At 46.2% G+C, this 18,526-nt stretch overlaps 1 protein-coding gene across 1 annotated transcript in view; it reads left to right on the forward strand.

Moving 5' to 3' along the window:
• Positions 1 to 18,526, forward strand: part of LOC135042051 (synaptotagmin-2-like) — a 243,706-nt gene that overhangs the window by 73,592 nt on the left and 151,588 nt on the right. The window contains exon 2 of the mRNA XM_063954984.1: positions 7,978 to 8,166. Within this exon, the coding sequence (XP_063811054.1) occupies positions 7,983 to 8,166 (184 nt within the window). The 5' untranslated portion in view covers positions 7,978 to 7,982. The remainder of the gene's footprint in view (positions 1 to 7,977; positions 8,167 to 18,526) is intronic.

Here is an 18,526-nt window from a genome sequence, read left to right on the forward strand (position 1 = left end):
TTCGCTGGGCGGAAAATCATGTGATAGCACTGTCAGCAAGTGGGGACTTCACCCAGAAGTCTTCCACATGTTTATAAAACTCGACAAGTATTGCGCCGGGTCAAGGGACCCTCCGGCAATAGCTGTAGACGCTCTGGTAACACAGTGGGTGTACCAGTCAGTGTATGTGTTCCCTCCTCTGCCTCTCATACCCAAGGTACTGAGAATTATAAGATGGAGAGGAGTAAGCACTATATTCGGGCTCCGGATTGGCCAAGAAGGACTTGGTAACCGGAACTTCAAGAGATGCTCACGGAAGGATCCGTGGCCTCTACCTCTAAGAAGGGACCTGCTCCAGCAAGGACCCTGTCTGTTCCAAGACTTACCGCGACTGCGTTTGACGGCAGGGCGGTTGAATGCCGGATCCTGAAGGAGAAAGGCATTCCGGATGAAGTCATTCCTATCCTGATCAAAGCCAGGAAAGATATAACCGCAAAACATTATCACCGCATTTGGCGAAAATATGTTGCGTGGTGCAAGGCCAGTAAGGCCCCGACGGAGGAATTTTCAACTAGGTCGATTCCTACATTTCCTGCAAACAGGAGTGTCTATGGGCCTGAAATGGGGGTCCATTAAGGTTCAAATTTCGGCCCTGTCAATTTTCTTCCAAAAAGAACTAGCTTCAGTCCCTGAAGTTCAGACGTTTGTGAAAGGGGTACTGTATATACAGCCTCCTTTTGTGCCTCCAGTGGCACCTTGGGATCTAAATGTAGTTTTTTGGTTCCAAAAGTCACATTGGTTTGAACCACTTAAATATGTGGAGTTAAAATATCTCACATGGAAAGTGGTCATGCTGTTGGCCCTGGCCTGGGCCAGGTGCGTGTCAGAATTGGCGGCTTTATCCTGTAAAAGCCCTCATCTGATTTTCCATTCGGACAGGGCGGAATTGAGGACTTGTCCTCAGTTTCTCCCTAAGGTGGTTTTCAGCGTTTCACCTGAATCAACCTATTGTGGTGCCTGCGGCTACTAGGGACTTGGAGGACTCCAAGTTGCTAGACGTTGTCAGGGCCCTGGAAATATAGGTTTCCAGGACGGCTGGAGTCAGAAAATCTGACTCGTTGTTTATTCTGTATGCACCCAACAAGCTGGGTGCTCCTGCTTCTAAGCAGACTATTGCTCGTTGGATTTGTAGTACAATTCAGCTTGCACATTCTGTGGCAGGCCTGCCACAGACAAAATCTGTAAAAGCCCATTCCACAAGGAAGGTGGGCTCATCTTGGGCGGCTGCCCGAGGGGTCTCGGCTTTACAACTTTGCAGAGCAGCTACTTGGTCAGGAGCAAATACGTTTGTAAAATTCTACAAATTTGATACCCTGGCTGAGGAGGACCTGGAGTTCTCTCATTTGGTGCTGCAGAGTCATCCGCACTCTCCCGCCCGTTTGGGAGCTTTGGTATAATCCCCATGGTCCTTACAGAGTCCCCAGCATCCACTAGGACGTCAGAGAAAATAAGAATTTACTTACCGATAATTCTATTTCTCGTAGTCCGTAGTGGATGCTGGGCGCCCATCCCAAGTGCGGATTGTCTGCAATACTGGTACATAGTTATTGTTACCAAAAAAATCGGGTTATTGCTGTAGTGAGCCATCTTTTCTAGAGGCTCCTCTGTTATCATGCTGTTAACTGGGTTTAGATCACAAGTTATATGGTGTGATTGGTGTGGCTGGTATGAGTCTTACCCGGGATTCAAAATCCTTCCTTATTGTGTACGCTCGTCCGGGCACAGTATCCTAACTGAGGCTTGGAGGAGGGTCATAGGGGGAGGAGCCAGTGCACACCAGGTAGTTCTAAAGCTTTACTTTTGTGCCCAGTCTCCTGCGGAGCCGCTATTCCCCATGGTCCTTACGGAGTCCCCAGCATCCACTACGGACTACGAGAAATAGAATTATCGGTAAGTAAATTCTTATTTTTTAATAACTTTGTGTATTAAACAATGTTTGTGTACATTGAGCCATCAAAAAACAAAGATTTCACTATCTCACTCTCACTCAAAAAAAGTCCGTATTTCGGAATATTCCGTATTTCGGAATATTTGGATATGGGATACTCAACCTGTATGTATATATATATATATATATATATATATATATATATATATATACTGCATGTCATTAGGAACTCATAGTATTAGCAAACAGTTATTTGCACAAGTGTAGACGCAGGAGTAGTGGATAATGGTGACATTAGCATTTTTTTGCAACGCTGCGATCAGATAGCCGCTGCCTACAGGGGAGTGTATTTTAGCTGTGCAAGTGTGCGAACGCCATGTGCAGCCGAGCGGTACAACTAAACTTTGTGCAGTTTCTGAGTTGGCCAGAACTTATTCAGCCACTGCAATCACTTCAAACTGACGTCAGACACCCGTCCTGCAAACGCTTGGACACGCCTGCGTTTTTCCAACCACTCCCAGAAATCTGTTGTTTGCCACCCACAAACGCCATATTCCTGTCAATCTCTTTGCAATCGGCTGTGCGAATGGATTCTTCGTAAAACCCATTGCACAGCAACGATCCGCTTTGTAACGTAACGCTTTGTAATGCGCATTGCGGTGCATATGCATGCGCAGTTCTGACCTGAACGCAGCGCTGCAAAAAACGCTAGCCAGAGATAAGGTCTGAATTACCCCCAAAATGTTCACCCTCGCCTTGTAAATTTTTAGAAATGTATCATACCTCCCAACTTTTTGGAAGCAGATGGTGGAACCTTTGCGTTCATGCTGAAAAGGGGACGTATCCTTGTGGATAAAGACTACTTAAGGGCCCTACACACTGGGCGACTGCAGCAATTTGGATGATGATCGATCTCGATATCGTACAAATTGACTTGCATTGCAAATTGACGGAAAGCCAATGATGAACGACTGTGGGGCAGCCCTTTGTTCGTCGTTGGTGAATACACACTGAGCGATATGAACGGTGTGTAGGGAGCATTAGTTTTACAGCCTGCACTTCCACACGTGAGCCACCACAGGGAAAAAAAACATACACATTGACCCTGATAGAAAAAAATAAAACACATTGGATCCCACAGGAATAAAAATAGCACATTGGCCTCCAAAGTAAAAAACAAAACAAAACATAGAGGCTGCACTGTGTAGGCCAAATGGCCTGCAACTGCATGATCTAAGTTGTCACTCCGCTGCGTTGCCATAGGTCACAGCTCAGGCCACATCTAAACTGACTGGAAGAACCAAGCCGAAGTTACCACACTGCGCCCTTTCTTTTCTCCGGTGGCCAGTGGCAGCAGGGTTTGGAGCACCACATGTGATTGCATACAGTACCTCTCTCGTCCCTAGAAGCTGTACTGGTTGCTCTTGTGTATAACAGTACTAATACAGCCAGTGCCGTATAAAGAGCCACGTGCCTGGTCATGAAAATGTTCATGGGCCTATACTGTGTATGGGAGGAACTGTGACCAGTGTTGTGTGATTGTTGCCAGAGTCATGTGGGTGTATACAGTCCCTACTTTATCAGCTCCACTGTGTCCCTAAATACATAAAAATAGAAAAATTGCAGAATTTAATACTTAGATACAGTATGTGGCTAACTGGGTGGCCATGATGCCATGATTATGGACCTCATTTTACGTAGAGAGCTGGAACTGTACCCATTGTGAATCTGATGCTAGCTTGGCAAATATGCAATAGCTTCTACATGTATCTACTTGTAGGCAACTTGGAGTTTGGTACCCTCCCCCCCCCCCCTTAACAAATCTGGTGTGTATCTAGCTATTTATCTATAAAAACACACATGATTTACAGAATTAATAGATATCAGCTTGTCTACAAGGACTGAAGCAGTGCATTGGCAGGGCTTCAGGTATGTGTGACAATGGCTGGTGGGTCAGCGTTTCACGAGATTCAGACGTTTGCTGCAATCAGAATCTACGTTCACCGGTGGGTCCCATCTCTTAGTCCAGTGGAGCTTGCAATCTATATTCCCTACCACATGTACACCAAATACATTTATGCTATGGTTAATTTTGTTGGGAACCCATTAACCTACCAGTATATTTTTGGATTGCGGGAGGAAACCGAGGTACCAATAGGAAACCCACACAATCATGGAGAGAATATACAAACTCCACACAGTTAAGGCCATAGTAGGAATCAAACCAATGACCTCAGTGTTGTGAGGCAGTAATGCTAATGATTACACCTTCCATCATTCACCACAAATCATGATTTTAAGCCCACGGACAGCCTACTTCAATGGAAAGTGAGAGGATCCAAGAGGCTGACCTATTGTAGGTATTAGCAGGGCTCCTGGGACAGAACACATTAACTCTGCAGCAGCCATGGGCGCACCATAGAGCTCTGTTGGAAGAACAGTGTTCACACTTTAATCCTGCTGTGAACATTCATGTTCCCCTTTAGAATTAATACAGAAAAATTACAGAATAGAGAGTGCGCTGTCAGCGGCAGCCTGTAGAGGGGAGGTCAACTCCCTTAAATATATAAATGCAAAAAAAAAGAAAGGGTACTAGCGCCGGCTGTTAATTCAAATAATAAAGGGACAATTTCACCAATGTCACAGTAAAATATGTATACAGTTTAGTACACATTCATAAAATGAGGTTTTCTACTCCTCAGTTAGTAAAAAAGAAGATGCTATAAAACACTTAATATCATAGATAAATGTACCACTAGTTTTCCCCTCCGTAGATATTATAAGCCACAAATACTGCGAAACGCGTTGAGCTATTCTGCAGGACCACAATCGTTGAACCCTCCTATCCCCACGTCGCTGGCATCATTCATGGACTCTCTTGCATTCACAGGATAAAGTCCAACACAAGTATCTGTGGATCCGGATTTACCCCCGTTTGCAACTTGGATCTCCGTTTAATTGAGATACCTAGGGGACTATTCCTGAAGGATCTGGTAACATTTATCTTGAAATGAACTTGTGAGCATATGTGGAACTGAGTCCTAGACAGAATTTGTGGCTTATAATAACTACAGAGGGGAAAACTAGTGGTACATTTATCTATGATATTAAATGTTTTATAGCACTTTTTTACTAATTAAGGAGTAGAAAACCTAATTTTATGAATGTGTAATAAACTGTATACATATTTTACTGTGACATTGGTGAAATTGTCCCTTTATTGTTTGAATTAACAGCCGGCACCAGTACACTTTTTCCTTTTTTTTTGCATGTTCCCCTTTAGGGTTAAGATCCTGGAGGCAGGCGTCTCCATTGCCTCTGTGAGTCCCGCCACTGATGTGTGACAGATGATAGTTGCCAGATAACTTTATGTAGAGTGGGGCAAAAAAGTATTTGGACAGCCACCGATTGTGCAAGTTGACCCACTTAAAAAGATAAGAGAGGTCTATAATTTCCATCATAGGTACACTTCAACTGTGAGAGACAGAATCTGAAAAAAACAAACAAACCAGGAAATCACATTGTATGATTTTGAAACAATTTACTTGTATATTCTTGTGGAAAATAAATATTTGGACACCTACCAAGCAGCAAGATTTCTGGCTCTCACAGACCTGTTACTTCTTCTTTAAGAAGCTCTTCTATCCTCCACTCGTTACCTGTATTAATGGCACCTGTTTGAACTGGTTATCTGTATAAAAGACACCTGTCCACACCCTCAAACAGTCAGACTGCTACCTCTCCACCATGGCCAAGACCAGAAGCTGTCTAAGGACACCAGGGACAAAATTGTAGAGCTGCATAAGGCTGGGATGAGCTACTCGACAATAGGCAAGCAGCTTGGTGAGAAGAGATCAACTGTTGGCGCAATTATTAAGAAATTGAAGAAATACAAGATCACTGACAATCTCCCTCGACCAGGGGCTCCATGCAAGATCTCACCTCGTGAGGTATCAATGATCTTGAGAATGTTGAGGAATCAGCCCAGAACAACACAAGGGGACCTGGTCAATGACCTCAAGAGAGCTGGGACCACAGTCACAAAGGTTACCATTAGTAACACACTACGTCGTCATGGATTGAAATCCTGCAGCGCCCGAAAGGTCCCCATGCTTAAGCCAGCACATATCCAGGCCCGTCTAAAGTTTGCCAATGACCATCTGGATGATCCAGAGGAGGATTGGGAGAATGTAATGTGGTCAGTTAAGAGCAAAATCGAACGTTTTGGCATATACTTCACTCGCCGTGTTTGGAGGGAGAAGAATGATGAATGGCATCCCAAGAACACCATACCCACTGTGAAGCATGGGGGTGGAAACATCATGCTTTGGCGCTGATTTTCTACAAAGGGGACAGGCCGACTGATCCGTATTAAGGAGAGGATGAATGGGGCCATGTATTGTGAGATTTTGAGCAAAAACCTCCTTCCCTCAGTAAGAGCATTGAAGATGGAACATGGCTGGGTCTTCCAGCATGACAATGACCCCAAACACACCGCTCGGGCAACTAAGGAGTGGCTCCGTAAGAAGCATTTCAAGGCCCTCGAGTGGCCTAGCCAGTCTCCAGACCTCAACCCAATAGAAAATCTGTGGAGGGAGTTGAAAGTCCGTCTTGCCCTGCGACAGCCCCAAAACATGACAGATCTAGAGAAGATCTGCATGGAAGAGTGGGCCAAAATACTTGCTACAGTGTGTGCAAACCTGGTCAAGAACTACAGGAAACGTTTGACCTCTGTAATTGCCAACCGAGGTTATATTACAAAGTATTGAGTTAAACTTTTTGATTGTCCAAATATTTATTTTCTGCAAGAATATACAAATAAATTGTTTAAAAATCATACAATGCGATTTCCTAGTTTTTTTTTTAGATTCTGTCTCTCACAGTTGAAGTGTACCTATGATGGAAATTACAGACCTCTCTCATCTTTTTAAGTGGGTCAACTTGCACAATCGGTGGCTGTCCAAATACTTTTTTGCCCCACTGTATATGCTCTATCATTCTGAAAGTGATACTGTCTTTACTGTTTAGTCCACCAAGGCCTAGGAAGACTGCAGTGCTTACTCTTTCATTGTGCATTTGCTAGAGATTTCAACTTGGTATTACACATGTAGATCCTGCACTCTTCATCCTACATTGTGGTCTCCATGTTTTTAACCACTTGGCTGGCATGGTCATATCAGATGCGACCACACTTGCAAGTGCCTTATCTCATCTGATCGCACAGGATGCGACCAGTCAGATACACAGCGTGTGCAGCTCGTAGAGGGAGCCTCCCTGCACCCAGAAAGTCGCAATGTTCCTGATGTTCCGATGTTTGAAAAACAAATGTTTTTTTTACAATTTAAAAAAAAATTATATATACTATATATAATATATATTTTTTCACTAAAATCATTTTGGATAAGTTTAAATACATGGGGCCGGATGTAATAACACCTGAGTTTTCGACCATACGGGATGCTGGCCGAAGGCGGATGTTTTTTTAAAGGGACAATCACTTACAAGGTAAAACCATGTCTTGTAAATAATTGCAACTTTAAAAAAACGTCAGAGTTCGGCTGGCATCCTGCACAGCCTCCAAACTCGCGCGTCATTACATCCGGCCCTTATTCTTCACCTAATTCACTCATAAAAAAAAGTTTTGAGTGTTTTTTGGAAAAAAAAATCCTCAGCTAAGTTGTTATAGTTTATGCAAAATATAATTGCGTAGAATACAGCAAAATAATTGTCTTGTCCCTGTGCTGAACACGACAGTGGCTGTTTTTTGCCTTTTCTGTCTGTGACAAGCTGATTCTTGTAGTTGAAGAATGTGTTTGGCAAAGCTCAGCAATACAGAACTGTCACTTGTTTGTAACCAAAGTACTTTCTACAACTGAACATTGATTAGTTAGATATAGCACTGCTAGAGAGTGCTAGTAGTATTACATTGAAGGGTGGCATGTTATGCTGATGCCATAGACTAGTTTCATTCATGTTTCCTTAGTAATTAACCATAGATGCCCTAGACAGTGCCTGCAGTTATTGGTAAATGTATGCTTGTTTTCTTGCAGCCATCATGCATTTTAACTTGTTCAAGAAAGCAGAGCAGCCTGCTGAGGCTCATACAGTGCCAAGCACCACAGAGCCGCCTATTGTTTCCCAGGAGAATTCCACTGCTGTGGCTGGATCTGGAGACAAAGGTGCTGATGCCTTCAGAAAGATCCAACAGCAGCTTATGAATCAGATCAACAAGATTCCACGTGAGTATAAATGATCTCAGAAGTATCTGTATGTGTTGTACATTCCAACAAAAAATATAGCTTAATGTACACCATAGTTGTTGACATTTTAAAAATGTCCTCCAGCCAGCCACTGGTAAGAAATGCTGGGAGGGGAGGAGGCGAGGGGAAGGGGGGGTGTTTTGATTGTATCATTAGTTACTGGAGTGCAATGCCACAATATTTATTACTTTTTCTCTGAAGTCCTAGATGGTACTGGTTAATAGTATATTACCATGGGGTATAGATCGGGTCCACTGGAGCCTGGCACTTTAAGAAATCAATAGTGTGTGCTGGCTCCTCCCCTCTATGCCACTCCTAGCAGACTCTGTTTAGAAATCGTGCCCAAGAAGCCGGGTGCATTCCGTTGCTCTCCTGAGAGTTTTCTTCAGAAATTTATTTAAGTTTGTTATTTTTAGGAAGCACTGGTTGGCAACCAGTCTGCCTCTGTCGTGGGACTTGGGGGTAAACCGAACCAACTTCCTAAAGAGTTAATGGTTCGTATCCCCGCTGACAGGACATTGAGCACCTGAGGTGATATTTCTCATACCCCTCGGGTGCGAGCCCACGTCAGCAGCATGCCGCCACCCCTAACAGATGCTGAAGAGATGCGGTGCGGTGAGTTACCGGGTCCCCGGTGCAAATTGTCGCATGAAGGGACAGTGATCACCCGGATACGGGGCGCGGTGCCCACTGAGTACCCAGACTGGCAGCATAGTAAACAGGGGTTGCGTGCTCTCGTTTTACACATTTAATGGAGAAAGCCAGCATTAAAAATAAGGCAGGGGCCGTGCGCCATTATGGAGGCGGGGCTTCCTGGAGAACGGGAACAGAGGCTAAATGGCGCCATTTTCTGCTGCTGCTGATACAGGCTGCATGCGGAGACTGCTTCTCCACAGGATCCACTGAATCACCATTGCAACTGGTACCAGGGGGTTATAGTGAAGGGGGAGCTCATAATCAGCGGTTCTACCGCTGTGTGGAAAATTACACATAGAAGACACCCAGCGGGGCGCTGCTCGGTCTGTGGTGTAGTGTGCTGGTTCCAATTCTCTCTGTCACTCCATTCAGGGTAGTCTGGGATAAGTGTGCATATCTCACTAATACTGCACTGTGTTATCATACTAACTGTGTGTTTTCTGATAAGGAAGCATGTCTGCAAATAAGTCTGTGTGTACTTTATGCAAGGCTAGGTTTACACCTTCCTCACAGGGGTCCCTTATGTGTACCCAATGCTCAATTCCTTCACAGGGTAGTAATATGCAGGAACCTGAATAGATGGATTCATTTAAAACTATGATTTCCAGTATTAATTCAGAGTTAGCTACAGTTAAACAAGAAACACAGACCCTGAAACAAACTATGGGCACATTTATGGTAGTGTTGCAGACCACAGACAGGCTCTTCACCCCTTCCCCCTGTTGGTCTCTCATAAACGCACTCTCCCTCAATTATTACAATCTGACAGATTTTGAACTACCAGAGCTTGATGAAGGAGAGGCTGAGCTCAATATTCCTGATAAAGATGAAGAACAGACAGAGGAATTGTTTTTTAATGTGAAACCAAAGTCCTCTGCAACCTTCCCGGTTTCTAATGAATTAGATTCCCTAGCTAAGGCAGCATGGATAAATCCTAACAAAAAGTTTATTAACCCTAAACGGGTGTTAAATTCATTCCCTTTCCCTACAGAGGATAGGAAAGTCTGGGAAACCCCACCGACAGTGGATACTTCTGTGTCCAGGCTGTTACGTAAGATTGTTTTACCTGTACCTGCGGATTTTTCTCTTAAAGACCCAGCTGATCGCAAGATTGAAACCACTCTTAAATCAATTTACTCTGCAGCGGATGTAAACCAACGCCCTACCATAGCATGCGGCTGGATTTCTAGAGCCATGGTAAAATGGTCTGATGAGATTCTGAAGGGGCTGCTGACACTACTTCCAACACACCCAAGATACTGCAAACTTTGAGTGAGGCTGTTGAGGAACTTAGTATCATCAACGGCTGTACCACTGCTATGGCAGTATCGGCTCGTATGACAATGGTCAGCAGATGCTGATTATAAAAAAGGAGTTGAGAACCTTCCTTTTACAGGTGATTCCTTGTTCGGGGAAGAACTGAGCAAGTGGATTTCTCAGGCAACTGCAGGTAAATCTACATATATGCAGTCTGCCTCGCCACCTGCCAGGCGCCCTTACCCTGGACCTTCCCTGCAGTCCTTTCGGGTGGCCAGATTCAGAGGCAAAGCCAGAGGTGCCTCCAATGCTGCTAGAGGAACTCACGGTAAGTCCCGTAAACCAGTGGCTGATGGACCTGCGGACCAGGCCTCAGGATCCTCTTCCACGGATCCCTCCGCGTGACGGTTGGCCCCAGCAGCAAGGCGACTTTCAGGTAGGTGCTCACCTTCAACAGTTCGTCACATATGGGTAGAGTCCTGCCAATATCCTTGGTTGAGGGACCTCATATCCCAGGGATACTGGCTGGAATTCCAGGAACTCCCTCCTCTCAGATTCTTCAGGTCAGGCTTACCGGCTTCACAGGAAGCAAGGGTTTTCTTACAGCAGGCAGTGCAAAAGCTGCTTTCTACAGGAGTTACTGTTCCGGTGACTCCTCAGCTGCACACAAAGGGGTTTTACTCAAGTGTCTTTGTGGTTCCGAAGCCGGACGGCTCTGTACGACCGATCTTGAACCTCATATCCCTGAACCCGTATCTTTGGATGTTCAAATTCAAGATGGAATCTCTAAGAGCAGTGATAGCAAATCTGGAGGAGGGGGAGTTTCTGGTGTCCCTGGATATAAAGGACGCATACCTACATATCCCGATTTGGCCTCCTCACCAAGCATTCCTCAGGTTCGCGATTCTGGACCAGCATTTCCAGTTTCATGCCTTACCCTTTGGTCTCTCCACAGCCCCAAGGGTTTTCACAAAGGTCATGGCGGAAATGATGCTACAACTGCGCATGAGGGGTGTACAAATTATTCCGTACCTGGACGATCTCCTGATAAAAGTGGTGTCCAGGGAACAACTGCTGCACACTATCGACTTGACTACTCGTTTGCTTACAGATCACGGATGGATACTCAATTTCCAGAAATCTCACTTGGATCCATCTCAGAGAATTCAGTTCCTGGGGATGATCCTGGATACGGTGTCTCAGAAGGTTTACCTTCCCATGGACAAGGCTTTGATTATTCAGTCTATGGTCCGGTCGATGCTGAAAGCTCGCGTGGTTTCAATACATCTGTGCATTCGCTTGCTGGGCAAGCTGGTGGATTCCTACGAGGCAATACAGTACGGCAGGTTCCATGCGCGACCGTTTCAACTGGATTTGCTGGACAAATGGTTAGGATCTCACCTGCACATGCATCAGCATATAACTCTATCACCGAAAGCACGGATATCCCTGCTATGATGGCTACAAGTTCCCTATCTGGTGGAGGGTCGGAGTTTCAACATACAGTCATGGACACTGTTGACAACAGATGCCAGCCTCTGGGGTTGGGGCGCTGTGACTCAAGGAGCGCAGTTCCAGGGGACGTGGCTTCAGGAATCTGCTCTTCCAATCAACATCCTGGAACTCAGGGAAATTTACAATGCTCTAATACAGGCCCCATCCCTCCTTTGGAATCAGGCCATCCAGGTGCAGACGGACAACACCACGGCAGTAGCGTACATCAACCGACAGGAGGAACAAGAAGCAGGGCCGCAATGTAAGAGGTGTCAAGAATACTCCTCTGGGCGTAAGCCAACGCAAGGGACATCTCAGCGATTTACATTCCAGGAGTGGGCAACTGGGAAGCGGACTTCCTAAGCAGGCACAAGGCCTCCACCCTCAGGTGTTTCAACAACTTGTTCACTGGTGGGGTTGTCCACAGATAGACCTGATGGCTCCAGAACAAGGGACCCGCAGGCGGTGGTGGTAGACGCTCTGACGATGCCGTGGACTTACCGGTTCGTTTACCTCTTTCCTCCAATTCTTTTAATACCAAGAGTTCTCAAAAGACTCAAAAAGCAAAGAGTTCAGGCAATTCTCATTGCCCCGGATTGGCCTCGATGGGCCTGGTATGTGGACCTCCTGATCCTGTCGTTGGAGGATCCCTGGCCTCTGCTGCTTCTCAAGGACCTACTTCAACAAGGACCGTTCGTCTATCCAGACTTACAGCGGCTACATTTGACGGCCTGGAAGTTGAGAGGGAAATCTTAACCAAGAAGGGTCTTCCGTCCAAGGTGGTTTCCACTATGATTCAGGCCATAAAAGTGGTTACCTCCAAACACTACCACCGTATTTGGAAGAAATATGTTTCTTGGTGTGAGGGTCGAAAATGTAATCCTGTGGAATTTGGTCTGGGCCGTTTTCTACTGTTCCTGCAAGCAGAAGTGGATAAGGGCCTACAGTTAGGCTCCATCAAGGTTCAGATTTCGGGTCTCTCTGTCAGTGTCCGGAGCCTTACCTCCGGAGCGGTCTCCCGGGGGTTGAGGCTTTCGGAGGTCGGGCCGAGATCTGGCAAGCCGGGTTCTGTGGCGGGTAGTCGCTGCAGCAGAGCCCTCTGGCGGTGATTCTGTTTCAGGAAGTCGGGGTCGCAGCTGGGCTAAGTGCTGCAGCTGAGAATGTCCCCAGTGCTTGGGGGCAGCCATGCTGGAGACCTGTCATCTGCCAATTGAATCCACACTCTGCCTCCAGCCAATCTGGTGCAGTCTTCCCTTATAAAAGGGGGCTGGCTCAGGGAGAGAGTGCCAGTGCTTTAAGTTACTTTCCTGTTAAAGGTGCTCCAGCTCTATGCTCCTAGGCAGCTCCTGTTTCCCCGGCTCTGATTGCTATCATCAGTCCGTGACCTATTGCTGCTGTAGTCCTGTCGCTTAACCCATCGCCTCTTGTGGAGGCGCTCACAGGGCTTCCCGGTCATTAAGGGGCTTTGGGTGCTAAACGGTTCCTGCGGGCATCTCGCAAGCCCAAACCACAGTCTTCGTTTCTTCCGAATCTGAGTTCTTCAGCCTCGCTTTCCAAGCTCTAGCCACAGTCAAAGTTCTTCAACCTTGTCTATCAATCACAGTTCTTCAAAACCCAGACTCTTTCAGCCTCGTCTACCCACCACAAGCCACAGTCTTTCAGTTCTTCAAAACACAGTCTCCTTCATTCTTGTCTACCCACCATAAACCACAGTTTTTCAGTTCCTCAAATACAGTATCGTTGATCTTCAGCTCCATTCCTCAAGTCGTTTAATCATAGACTCCAGTTCTTTTTCCCGTGTCTTTCAATTCCTCAAGTATCAGTGTACAATTGTTTCTTCATTAAAGATATAGCTATCCTCCTACAGAGTCCTCACTCTTTCTTATGCTCTCCAGCCAACTCTAACACCTACTAGGCCTCCACCTCATGAGGAAGAACAACATTCAACCACCTTGTCTACTTCCTACACAGTCAGCTGTCCTTCCAGCCCAAGCTCGGTTGTCGGAACCTCAAACTCCGCTGAGCGTGACAGTAAGCACTGGCACATGGATCCAACGAATGAGCAGGCTATCGGGGGCAATGCCTCTGCTGACATCCTGTCTCGATTAAACAAACAGGAGGCCATGCAGGCACAGATTGTTCAATTCATGCAGAATATGTCCTCCCGTTTAGACTCTCTTCATGCCGCCATATCCACATCTAACACTCCAGCTTCCAATCCTCCAGTATCCATGCTAGTTCCACGTTTACAATTGCCACCACCCAGTAAATTTGACGGCAGTCCAAAACAATGCCGTGGCTTTCTCAATCAATGTGAGATTCAGTTCGAGTTACAGTCGGCCAATTTTCCATCTGATCGATCAAAGATTGCATACATCATATCCCTTTTAACCGGGCAAGCTCTGGACTGGGCTTCGCCATTGTGGGAGTGATCTGATCCCTTACTCTCGAACTACCCAGATTTCATGGCAGCTTTTCATAGGATCTTTGATGAGCCAGGCCGGACCACCTCTGCTTCTCTGGAGATCCTGCGTCTGCATCAAGGAATCCGCTCCGTAGCCCAGTATGTTATCCAATTCCGTACTCTTTCTCCTGAACTGAGCTGGAATGAGGAAGCTCTCATTTCTTCCTTTTAGAATGGTCTCTCCAACAGGATTAAGGATGATCTGGCCACTCAAGACATGCCAACTAAGCGAGTTAATCTCTTTGTGTAATAAATTGGATTTAAGATATAAAGAGCATTGTCTTGAACGTACAAGGTTTGAGCGACCAAAACCACGGGCTAGCCCCAAGAGCATCTTTGCCATCTACAGATAAACCCATGCAAGTTAACCGTTCCAGTCTCACCAACGAGGAACGTCAAAGACGCAGACTGGGCAACCTTTGCATGTATTGTGGGGCAGCCGAACACTTTGTTAAATCTTGTATCCAACGGCCGGGAAACTCCCGCTCCTAGCTTACGCAGGAGAGGTCAAGCTAGGAGTATTGCCAGAACAACCAACCAGAAAAGAGTCTTTGTTGTCTCTATGTCTGGAGCATCCCTCCTCTTCTCTTCATGTTACAGCACTTTTAGATTCAGGAGCTGCTGAAAGTTTCATTACTTCTGCCTTTGTTCAACATTCCAAAGTACCAACCGTTCGTTTAGAGCAAGCTATCTCTATCACTGCGGTAGATGGAAGTTACATTCCCGAAGGGATCATCACCCTCCGTACTGTTCCTCTGAAGATGAAAGTTTGAATTCTCCATTCTGAAGCTACAGTTGCAAGAAAAGTATGTGAACCCTTTGGAATTTCCTGGATTTGTGCATAAATTGGTCATAAAATGTGTTCTGATCTTCATCTATGTCACAATAATAGACAAACACAGTCTGCTGAAACTAATACCACACAAACAATTATGTTCTCATGTTTTTATTGAACACACCATGTAAACATTCACAGTGCAAGGTGGACAAAGTATGTGAACCCCTAGGCTAATGACTTCTCCAAGAGCTAATTTGAGTCCGGAGTCAGCCAACCTGGAGTCCAATCAATGAGACGAGATTGGAGGTGTTGGTTAAAGCTGCCCTACCCTATAAAAAACACACACCAGTTTTGAGTTTGCATTTCTCAAGAAGCATTGCCTTATGTGAACCATGCCTCGCAGAAAAGAGCTCACAAGACCTACGATTAAGAATTGTTGACTTGCATAAAGCTGGAAAGGTTTACAAAAGGGTTACAAAAGTATCTCTAAAAGCCTTGATGTTCATCAGCACAGTAAGACAAATTGTCTATAAATGGAGAAAGTTCAGCACTGTTGCTACTCTCCCTAGGAGTGGGCGTCCTGTAAAGGAGCACAGTGCAGAATGCTCAATGAGGTGAAGAAGAAGACTTACAGAAATCTCTGGCACATGCTAACATCTCTGTTGACAAATCTACAATATGTAAAACACTGAACAAGAATGGAGTTCATGGGAGGATACCACGGAGGAAGCCACTGCTGTCCAAAAAAAAAATTGCTGCACATTTGAAGTTTGCAAAAGAGCACCTGAATGTTCCACAGCTTTACTGGCAAAATATTCTGTGGACAGATGAAACAAAAGTTGAGATGTTTGGAAGGAACACACAACACTATGTGTGGAGAAAAAAAAGCATAGCACACCAACATCAAAACCTCATCCTAACTGTGAAGTATGGTGGTGGGGGCATCATGGTTTTGGGGCTGCTTTGCTGCCTCAGGGCCTGGACAGATTGCTATCATCGACGAAAAAATGAATCCCCAAGTTTATCAAGACATTTTGCAGGAGAATTTAAGGCCATCTGTCCACCAATTGAAGCTCAACAGAAGATGGGTGATGCAACAGGACAACGACCCAAAGCACAGAAGTAGATCAACAACAGAATGGCTTCAACAGAAGAAAATACGCCTTCAGGAGTGGCCCAGTCAGAGTCCTGACCTCAACCCGATTGAGATGCTGTGGCGATTCACACCAGACAACCCAAGAATATTGCTGAAATGAAACCGTTTTGTAAAGTGGAATGGTCCAAATTCCCCCCTGACCGTTGTGCAGATCTGATATGCAACTATAGGAAATGTTTGGTTGAGGTTATTGCTGCCAAAGGAGTGTCAACCAGTTATTAAATCCAAGGGTTCACATACTTTGTCCACCCTGCACTGTGAATGTTTACATGATTTGTTCAATAAAAACATGAGAACATATATTTGTTTGTGTGGTATTCGTTTCAGCAGACTGTGTTTGTCTATTGTTGTGACTTAGATGAAGATCAGAACACATTTTATGACCAATTTATGCACAAATCCAGGAAATTCCAAAGGGTTCACATACTTTTTCTTGCAACTGTATCTCCTTTCTGGTAATTCCGAAAGCCTCTCAAAAAATAATCCTTGGATTCCCATGGTTACAGAAGCACAATCCCTGTTTGGATTGGCAAACTATGGATGTGCTCACCTGGGGGAAGTCGTGTACCCAGGGTTGCCTGTCCACTGTCAAGCCACTTTGTTCTCTACACGCTTCTAACCTTCCTGGCGCTTATCAACCTTTATCAGACGTCTTCAGTAAGCAGGGGGCAGATACTTTGCCTCCCCATCGCAGTTGGGACTGTCCTATTGATTTACTGCCTGGTAAACCCCCCCCCCCCCAGAGGCTGAACTTACCCATTATCCCTCCCGGAGACCCAAGCAATGTCAGAGTACATACATGAGAATTTGGCTATAGGATTCCCTCGTCCCTCCTTGTTAGGCGCTGCGGTCTTCGGCCGTGCCCTGACTGAGCAGCGGTCACGGCCGCCGCGCCTCTCTCCTTCCCTGTCCCCCGCACGGTGCCTAGCAACGCCAGGACGCCGTGCGCACGATAGCTGCCGGGTCCCTGGCAACGCAGGACGCCGTGCGTGCAGGGCCGCCGGGTGCATAGCAACGGGGACGCCACAGGTGGACCGCGTTCCCCGTTGCTAAGAATAGTTAATTAGGTTGCTCGTGCAGCAGGGCAGCTGCACGGCAACTAGTAATTAGGGTCTGGGGGCTGGTCCTGCTGGCCCTCCTGTTATTGGCCAGCAGGGCCTTTTTATGTGAGCCAGCACACTGCAGCCCCGCCGGTGATAGCTTCTTGTATGCTGTTCCTGCCTTGCAGAACTCTGTTCCTGTCAGCCGGTTTGGTGGATCTTGCTCCCTGCCCTTTGGTACTTTGGAGGTCCGAAGCCGGTCCTGGGAATCCTTCTAGTCCTTGCGAACCTGTTTGTCATCTGGGGTTCTCGCCCGGTTTCGTGAGTAGCGGCTTCTGCCGCGTGTTGCGGCCTATGCCGCTTAGTGTTTACTTAACTGTGAATTGGTGCATTTGCGGAGGTTTCCGCTTTCACTGTCCTCCCCGGAACTCGGCGGTGCCGTGTAGGGGAGTGGACAGTGGTTTCTTTGTAGTTCTTTTTCCTTTGGCAACGTGCCGCACATACGTTTAGTTTTTAGGTAGTTTATAGCCCCTAGCGTGGTTGTTTCAGTTAGAGGTCCCCTTGTTATTACCCTGTCTCAGTTCACGCCTTATCTCTCTTTAAGACCTGAGGGGGCATCGGAGTTGGGCAGACCTAATCCGCCCGTCAAACGCGGCTGCCATGGGCCCAAGAAACCATAGTCGTTCAGGCGTGAATTGATAACACGGGTAAGACAACGGAGGTAGGGTGCTAGGGGCTATTTCCTTCCCATTTCCCAATCCCAGCATTCCGTCTTGATGCTCAGGACTCACTACATAAGATCTCCCCTGTCCTGAGCATCAGGATCGTAACATTATCACCGGCCCACATAAAAAAAAAAAAGGGGGTTTAATTTTTTCCGTTGTATTGGTGGGCCTAGAAATTCGGCCTCATGAATCCGGCAGGTTTAGGGCCAAACCCTAGTCCGCTTTTGGTTAACCAAATACAGGAATTAACTCAGATGGTTCAGGACCTTATTCTTCGGGTGAGATCGCAGGAAGATCTTTTGCGAGCCTCCCCGAGTATGGTTCCAGAACCAAAGATGCATTTACCTGACCGTTTTTCGGGTAACCGAAAGGATTTTTTTAATTTTAAGGAAGCTTGTAAGCTTTATTTTCGTTTAAGGCCCCGTTCCTCTGGTACTGAGTCTCAGCGGGTCGGGATTGTGATGTCTCTACTTCAGGGTGATCCACAGACCTGGGCGTTTGGGCTAAGAGTGGATGATGCTGCTTTGTTATCAGTAGATGCCTTTTTTAAATCCTCATGCCTCTTATATGATGACCCAGATAGAGAAGCATCAGCTGAGAGTCACCTGCGTGCCCTTAAGCAAGGCAAAAATCCAGCAGAGGTGTATTGTACCGAATTTCGCCGTTGGTCGAACGACTGTGGCTGGAATGACCCGGCCCTGCGCAGTCAGTTTCGCCTCGGACTGTCGG

The sequence above is a fragment of the Pseudophryne corroboree genome, chromosome 2 (assembly GCF_028390025.1).
Source record: "Pseudophryne corroboree isolate aPseCor3 chromosome 2, aPseCor3.hap2, whole genome shotgun sequence".
Classification (NCBI taxonomy): Eukaryota; Metazoa; Chordata; class Amphibia; order Anura; family Myobatrachidae; genus Pseudophryne; species Pseudophryne corroboree.